Source organism: Arachis ipaensis, chromosome B06 (genome assembly GCF_000816755.2).
Source record: "Arachis ipaensis cultivar K30076 chromosome B06, Araip1.1, whole genome shotgun sequence".
Classification (NCBI taxonomy): Eukaryota; Viridiplantae; Streptophyta; class Magnoliopsida; order Fabales; family Fabaceae; genus Arachis; species Arachis ipaensis.
The window spans coordinates 16,084,286-16,093,442 of record NC_029790.2 but is presented as its reverse complement, the minus strand read 5'-3'; the positions used below and the strand labels follow the sequence as shown (position 1 = coordinate 16,093,442).

General features: G+C 33.9%; 2 protein-coding genes across 2 annotated transcripts; both read right to left on the bottom strand.

Moving 5' to 3' along the window:
* On the bottom strand, window positions 1,269-3,412 carry LOC107645781 (uncharacterized protein At5g08430). The gene is made up of 6 exons (XM_016349887.2): window positions 3,185-3,412; window positions 2,948-3,048; window positions 2,759-2,818; window positions 2,492-2,542; window positions 1,677-1,747; window positions 1,269-1,520 (listed from the first exon to the last, which is right to left on the bottom strand). The coding sequence occupies exons 1-6, from the start codon at window positions 3,273-3,275 to the stop codon at window positions 1,391-1,393; spliced, it is 504 nt and encodes a 167-aa protein (XP_016205373.1). The 5' UTR covers window positions 3,276-3,412; the 3' UTR covers window positions 1,269-1,390.
* Window positions 3,413-5,432, bottom strand: LOC107645780 (zinc finger CCCH domain-containing protein 44; the record flags this gene model as incomplete). The annotated part of the gene is given in 4 exon segments (XM_016349886.2): window positions 3,413-3,914; window positions 4,459-4,646; window positions 4,974-5,044; window positions 5,217-5,432. Coding segments are annotated over 4 exon segments (877 nt in total), but the record flags the coding sequence as incomplete, so codon positions are not given.

The following is a 9,157-nucleotide window of genomic DNA, read 5'->3' as shown; positions in this document are numbered from 1 at the left end:
GGAACGGAGATCTCCACTCGAATTTCCACATCTGCCTCAAAAGAATTTTAGCCTCCATCTTTATTTCCACATAAAAAATTTTCTGTTTTTAGATCCTATTTAAAATAGTTCCCACAAAAATTTCTGCAGTTTCAAAAAAATTTGTCACCCCTAAGTTTTGTCATCCTAAGTTTTAGGCTACCTCTTTGAAGCATAGCATGCCCAATTTCGAACCTATGGGAGAGAAATTTTGCCAGATAAAATAAGAATTTTACGCAAAAGGACTTGTGGCAAAGGGTGCAATAAGAAAAAGTCACAAATGGACTATACGCAAATTTTCTAAACCATGTGGTTGACTCTTAAATCTGAAAAAATCACAATTTTTTTTTCACATTATTTTTTATCCTTACAAATCAAGGATTAATATGTCACAAATTAAAACTCTATTTAAGAATTTGTTGATGTCCAATAAATTATTACATGCACAAAACAAAATTCAAACTCGCAATACTTATTTAAACGAACTAATAAACTAACCACTGAATCAGTCCAAATTAATTTAAAAAGTTGACAATTAAACTGAATTATTCTAATTATAGTCACGTTTGAGAAGGTGTCGGCATGTCAAACTATTGAAAGTGAAATTAAGTGGTTTTACAAAGCGGAAAGGAATAATTATAGAGCACTGCAAGATTTTCCTTACAATAAAATCTCTTTCCGTATCTATTTGTTTTAATTGCAGCACAGGTCAAACCATCATAACCATGCTTGACAAAGTAAGATCCTCTTCTTTACTTTGCTGATTATGCTTCATTGAATATTCATTTATTAAAACCACTGAACTTGGCCGCAATTGAAAAACTCTAAAGCAATCACATTGCTGAATCAGCAAAAAAGATTGCACCTGATTAAAATTGAACCACAAGAACAATTTTGAGAAAACAAAGGTGTGGGAAACTTCTTAGAAGAGAGATTGGGAGGAAGTGGGAAAATGCACATGACGTGTCTCATGGACAATGTTGGCAGACAAAAATCATGAATATGAGAGCACCAACTATATATAAAACTACAATCATGTTAAGTGTACACAAAAAATCAGCCACTATATCAATTATTTGTATAAAATATATATTAAAATATAAAATTTATATTGAAAATACATGTAAACACACACAATAACTGATTTAGTGACTGATTTTTAATGTACACATGGCATTTTTGATAAAGCTATTATATACGACAGTACATAGCCTTAATTCCAAGTGTCACAAAATTGACCAAACATATACTAGCTAGAATTAATTTATTATTATTAAAAAGGCTATAACCTATCGGAGCAGCATTAAGAAATTAACATGTTTCCAAAAGCATGGACCTTCATTCTAAACCATAAAACCACAAGTTACATGTGTTAGTTCTCTTCAGGATCATTGTGTGGCTCTGTAGTAAACTCTGGGGAAACTGAAGGAACTCGCTTTAACAACTCTTCTTGCTTCCATGGTTGTTGAAGTTCTTCCCTTTCATCTAGTAAGGCAAATTTTGTATAGCACAAAAAAACATGGTTAAGGAGAAACTATGATTCTTATACTGAAGCAACAGAAACTTATACAAGGTCTATGCTAACGTGTATGACTATGAGCTACTAAGATTTCATGCATTTATTTTTAATAAAAATATAATAATAGGAACAAGGATATTCTCTTTGTCTTCCCCTCAGGTTTGCACGGTCAATTTGATTTTGCAAATAGGTTAGTCGAGTCGCGATCCACTAGCAAGAACATAAAGTGAAGAAGGGTCAGAAGAATAAGAAAGACATTTACAAGCTGTGATAAATGCAACAAACACCAAAACCAAAATAACCATACGTTACAAGATTTTGGTAAGCAAAGCCAATGTTCAACAGAAATAAAGTAATCTATCGAATTCTCTTAATTAGGAATTGTTTAGAATTAGAAGCAATGTTGGGTGGTCCTGCCTTCATTGTTTTTTATATTTTGGCTAATTTACTGTTTATATCAGAACTAAGATGGTGCTTTTATTGATTGTTACTCCCTAGTCCCTACTCCCTACACAGCTAATTTGACATTTAATACTCTATAACAGACTACCTCGACTAAGGATAGTAGAGAAAGTAAGCAAGAGTCAATGACATGCATAAAATGTCAAAAAACAAATCATTCAAGGCTACTTCAAAATGGAGCTCAGTTTTCACACATAACATATCAACTCTGTCTCTGTCAGTCTGTGATTACATACTCACCTAATAAAATGTTTTGGGCTCATAAGTCAGGCAGAAGGGAAAAGGAATGTGCTCACATGATCATGATCACGATTATTCTAACAAAGGATCGACTAATGTAATTCGTCCAATGAGGTCTTATAGATATAGATATTTCAAACATTTAAACCTATACTTAGAAAAGGGTAGATATAACGCTTTTCTTTCTGTATTTGCGGGGTGAATAGGTAGATGTTGTTAACTTATAGCTACCACGAGTCAAAAGAAGCATACATGCTTTGTTATATCCTCATGAAGACTTTTTGCCTTTTCTTGAAGCTCCACCTGTAAAAAACCAAAGGGGTAAACGAATTACTTCAATTTTTAAGCTTGTATTAGGTAATTACACTAACTTTAGAGCTACAATCTGACAATTTTAACAGTCAAATTGATACATTAAACAAGTAGAATATGATTTCTTATTAAACTAATACAATTCCTAATTGGGATAGTATTCCTCGAAAAGATAAAAACGCTTCTTCGAATGTCAAAACAACTTACAACAGTTAGTTTCTGCAGCAGGTTGGCTTTCACTTTTAGCCGCAAATCCTCACATTCTTGCTGTAAACAATATAAAACACAAATAACTGTTATACAGCAATAAATGCTTAGAAGCACAACATACATACTGCATACAAAATGTTCATAAATTATTCAAACAAAATAACATGCTCAATGCAGCTGATTGACCTCTGTGAAGTCATTATCAGAAAGCTCGGAGATAGGGATGGCTTTAGACATGAAGGAAACTTGCAAAAGAATTCTCTTAACATCATCCTCCAATACAACACCTATAAAAACAGGAGAAGTAAGCAAAAAGTTAGGAAACATAGGCCAACACTGTAAAACACAAAGCAACTTAACAAAACTAGCAAATAAAAGGGAGAAGTGTAAAATATAGATTATCAAACATGTCTAATTTGATACCTGTAACTCTCACAAGATGGTAAGACCTCGTCTGCATACAATCACTGGAATCCATTTTAACTCTAACCAAGGCTCCAACAACCTTACCCATAAAACTTTCAAGTTGTTTAGATAACTCTAGCACCAATCTTTGTCTTAAGTAAATAAGTCTTATATTACTGGCACTTATGGAAGCAAAACGACTAGCCTTGATAGACAAGTCCTCCTTTTCCAATTGAAGTTTTCCTTAGTGAAGTTCCAATAGAGGATATATTTGATTTTTTGACATAACCTTTTTTCCGAATATAGGAAACAACTTTTCATCAAGGAGGAACTTCCTCTTATCTTGCGAGAGATAGAGATTGTTCTTCTCAATGTATTCACACACAAGAGTCCGTATATCCCACTGTGACAATGGTTCAGTACTAAATTTTCCAATGGACGCAAGGAAGCTAAGGAGAGGTTTCGATCCCCATCCCATAAACTCCAGTGAACTGGACTGCTTCCTTTTGGTTGAGTTGTGTTTATACATAAAAGCTTCATTGCCGTCCGATGACATGGAGTCATTCTGACTTTCTTTATCTACATCAATGACTTTGCTTTGATCTGGAGAATTTTTAACCATTTTGTTGTAGTTGGTTTGTGCAGCAGAGATATCATCACTAGTTAATCCTTCGTTTAGCTTAATAATTTCCCAGTATTCCTTGAATAGACCCTCATATGTATCTCTTCCATCCACGCTTATCTTGTTCTGCAAGGAACAAACAAATTTTATTGGAAACTGCCAACTATAAATATCATCTCAACTTAAATTATAATATGATTCCAATTTACCAATCTGATCATTATCATTTAGCTGTTTCATCTTTCATCCAAAAGAACAAAAATGAAGGTAACAATTTTGGCTCAATAGTCTAGACTCACATATGTCGCAAAGACCTGACCAGCCATTTATTTTATCTCAACTACAAATGTTAAACAGCCTTACTTCTCACACTCTCATATGTTTATATTGCGCATTATCTTGTACACTCAGAAACTGAAACATCCACAAATTAGAGAAAAGATATAGCAATAGTTTCACCAAAATTTTCTGTCTTTGTTAGTTACATAGTAATTGATGTAAGTCACATAGTAATTGAAAACTAGTATATATCCTTTGCCATAATGCTTCCTAATATTATGAAGTTAGTGCAGAAAGGGTGTAGCAGCTAAATTAAATGCAATTATGGATTCGATGTAATCAAGAATTAATTTGGTAAAAAATAAATGGCATTCCATATTATCACACCTACCCCCTGAGAGTCACGGTCCAAATTTTGTTCTATAATTTTGACTAGCGGCGCGCAGTTGCAGCATAATCCTTTATCACCCTTGACAGTGATAAATTCTGAGGAAGCCAAGCACTCTTTGCACAAAGCATTTGGACAACCAAGGCAATAAAACTTTGCGGATTCCTTGCATTCGAAGCAATAATGCCAAGCTGAAAATATAAAATACAAATGCAGCATTTCAGTTATGGCAACCTAATCATGTAGTCATTGAAAGAGCTTAATCTCATGGTAATTGGACATGCAAAAACCTAATGATTTAGTTAGGGTTTGGTGTACTCAATTAGGAAAAGAAGAAACCACAGAGAATAAAATTCAATGTATTTACTATCATGCATTAAACTTGATGGAACCATTAGTGGAAGGCCATCTAGTTTGCAAATCAAAATTTCCCATTTAAAAGAAGACTAATCAGTAATCATATATTTGGCTACCCAGCAAGAACTCTACTACATTATCAAGAAACTCAAATGGCTTACCACAAATCCAAGATTTGTCCTTCTCAGGGGTAACAGGAACACAGTAGGAGTGATAAACCTTCACACAGTTCCTGAAAAGCAAAAGAATCAGAGTCAACCCATACCACACCATACGATACCATAACTGGTGGAGCTTATTACAAGTGAAGACTTAAAAAAGAAAAAAGAAAAAAAAAAGAAAAAAAAAAGAACCTAAGGCAACTGAATCGTTTGAACTCCCTCAAAAAAAAAAAAGGAACAAACCTGCGATCGCATACAATGACTTCTCCACCATCCTTGCATTCAAAGCACCAATCTTCGGATTCTTTTGGTGGACAGAGTTTTCTCTTCTTACCTCCATTTGTGCTGTTATTTGACATTTTCTCAGGTTTCAACTGTGATTCAGTGAAGGTGATGGTACAACTTAGATCTCTGCTATGAGCTTTTAAATACCAATCACAATTTTGTCATTTTTATTTTTTCTTTTGTTGCGTCAACCCCAATAAAATAAGTCATTAATTAGTCTGATATTCTAATAGGCTACTTATGATAAAGAAAAACTGTCAAAAGACAAAAAATAGAAAATAATTATTTAAAAATCTAATTAGATCTTTGACTAGATATGTTTTTGAATTTTTACAAGTCCTGAAATTCACTTACTCCTAAAACGCGCCTCTTATGGCACGTATGTTTCACGCTATTCCTTAACAGATTTTTCCATCAACGCACGCACGTTCTTCTTCTTCTTCATGTTACTGCACGTTTTTCTTCTTCTTCTTCTTCATTATTTTTCTTTTTCGTTATCGTCGTCATCAACACCACTTCCTCCTCCTCCTTTTTCATTGGATTTTCTTCTCTTCCTTTCTTTTTCTCTTTCTCCTCCATCATCAGTTATCTCGTTGTTGAATATAATGAATAATTCAAGTTCAGATTGTCAATTGAAACAGAATGAAATTGATTATTGTTTTTGAATCCAATCATGTGGCTGAGGTTTGGTTCAATTCAGAAGAAAAAAATACAGTATTAGAGGAAATATTTTTCTGTATTTGTAGCAAATTTGGGTGTAACACGAAGATATTTGGGTGTATTTTTATTCTGATAAGTTCTGCATAATTCAAAACTCTTCCTCTTCTTCCTCCTGATCTTCTGCTGCTTTTTTTTTTCTTCATCATCACCATCTTCTTTTTTTTCTTATTCATATTTTCCTTTTTGTTTTACATTCTGAAGTTTCTTCTTGTTTTACTCTCTTAACAAGAATAAAAACAAAAAAATCAAACAAAGAAAAAAAATACATAATGCTGCAAAATTACTTGAAAGATGATGAACTTATATTCATTTAACTAAAAGAAAGAAAGAAATAAGAAAAAGAAGAAGAAGAAAAAAAATGCAGCATTAGAGAAAATATTTTTCTGTACAAAAATGTTATTTGTACACTAAAATCAGCCACTAAAATCAGCCATCAATGTATGTGTATAAATACATTTGTGCTTTAATTTATTTTCAATGTATATTTGTATTCCAGTATGTATTTATATCGGTGGCTGATTTTTGGTGGCTGATTTTAGTGTGTACACATAGCATAACTCATTTCTGTCTTTGCAGCAAATTTAGGTGTAAAACGAAGATATTTGGATGTATTTTTATTCTGATAAGTTCTGCATAATTCAGAACTCTTCCTCTTCCTCCTCCTCATCTTCTGCTGCTTCTTCTTCTTCATCTTCTTATTTCATATTCTCATAATTCTTTTTGGGAGGAAAAAATTAAATAAAGAAGAAAAAAAATACATAATGTTGCAAAATCAAAAGAAGAAGGAAGAGAAACACGACGATGAAGATGAAATCATGCGAAGAAAAAGGAGGAGAAATACAAAGAAGAAGGATATCATCATTCATCATTCATCATTCATCATTAATTCTCTCCTTTCTTCATCCACAAGTTACCACATTTGCTAGTCCTTCTCATTTCTAGGCATATCATCAAGTTTTAAGACATAAGGGGTGAGATCAGAGGCTTAGAAGTATGAAATTTGACTTTGAAAACTCAAAACTCCACTTCGGGATGAAAACAGGGTCACATGTACGCGTCGCCCACGCGCACGCGTGGAATGCATCAAATTACAGCGACGCGTATGCGTCCCTCTACACGCACGCGTGGATGGGATAAAAACCAAGTGACGTCTACACGTCAGCCACGCGTACGTGTGGGTGCCTTTTGTGCCTTAGGCGCAAAACCAGCACAACTCAGGCACAACTCTCTGAAATTTGGCTTGGCCAATTAAATTCGCTTATCGACGCGTATGCGTGGGCCATGCGCACGCGTGGGTAGTGAATTTTTGAAAACGGCGCGTGCACGTCGGCCACGCCTACGCGTGGGGTGCTTTCTGCTAAAAAATTTTCTAAGTTAAAAAACTGCATAATTCACAATTTCAAACCCCAATCTTCCAACGGGCATAACTTCCTCGTTTCAAATCATTTTTCACCCGTTCTTCGAACAGTATAGACATCATGGATCCAATTTCATTTCTAAAAAGTTTGGCACAAAATGGGGATCCAGAGTCCAAGTTATGCTCCGTCAAAGTATTTTCAAAAACCACATTTTCATACAAAACCACAAAGTGCCATTTTTCAAAACAACCAATTCCAACCCTTTGTAAAATCAACCAAAACATACCAAAAATCAACCTCAAGCCTCCTCAACTCATACATCAATATTTTGATCAAAACCATAACCATCAACCCACTATATTGACCAATCTCATCAAATAATCCAATTTAAAACACAATACCATGTTACATATATTTTCCTCATTCCAATTTCCAACAACACCATTTTCAATCAATCATCAATATATACAATTATCACCACCCTCATTCTCAACATGGTTTCACCCACATTTCAACCTCAACCAATTATCAATCATATATCAAAACATGCATATCTCTCATGCATCACACCACCAATTTATCAATATTTATAATCACAGATATGACCATACAATTGAGTTCAATCATTCAACAATATCAACCATTCAAAACCTATCTTAGGGCCTCTAACCTAAGTTTTCACACCACATTACATTTTAGATACAGGAAACCGAGACCATACCTTAGCCGATTTCCCCACTTAACCCGAAGTACTTTCAAATCACTTTTTCACAAGCCCTCAAGGTCTCAACACTTCCAAGAACAGATTTTTATCACACCAAAGCCTTTTTCAAGCTTTCCAAAATCTCAATCAAGTTTCAATATTTACATACACACTACCTAAACCACAATTATCACATCTAAACACAACAACTCAATATCCAACATCATAAATCAACAAATTTCACTAAGGTTGAGAATCTTATCACATCCAAGGATCAAGGAGACAAGATTTCTCTTTTTCTTCAAGCTAGTTGGGTCCTATAACATCAAAGAGCCCAAAATATCAACACTTTTCACCCAAAAATTTGAATTTAAGGCTGAAAAAACTGGACTAGATTCATGACTTATCTCAAGAATAAAGTAGTGGGTTTTGTAGAGCTCATCACGGTGAACGCGTGGCAGCCAACGGTGCGACAATCGGAGCTCCAGATCAAAAGTTATGGTGGTTTGAAGATCAAACAAGGTTGAGCTTTGGAAGAGTGTTCTTCCTCCCCCCATTCTCATTTCCGGCGTGCTTGAGTGTTTAGTGAGGAGAGAGAGTACTGAAATGAGGGTTTTAGGTTTAGTTTGGTTAGGTCAAGGGCCCAATATGAGTCCGGTTGGCCCGGTTTGGCCCGTTCGGTTCAATCTTGGGTCGATTTCTATAAAATTGGTGTCAAAATTCTCGTCTCAATCTTCTCTATCATATTAAGCCATACATATTTTTAGCTTTCTAGAATAAATTCTCATTTATGGTCTAATTAGTCATTAATTAACCGGGTTTTACAAGTCCACTTCTATAATATAATTAAGGAAAATTTAGAAACAACTCCTTATATTAAATTTAAAAGTATTTTTATAATAATTTTAATTTGTCACAACTCAACAATTTATAGCACAATAAAAATACCGCACTGTTAAATTTATTATAGATTCTTAAATTTACTTTTATTGTTAGAATTCTTATTATATGTGTTAATTAAAAGCACAAAATTTTATTTTCAAAAGATTTATCAAAATATATTTAAACCAACTAATGTAAATATGAATTATATAACCTTTACCTATCAAATATGAGTA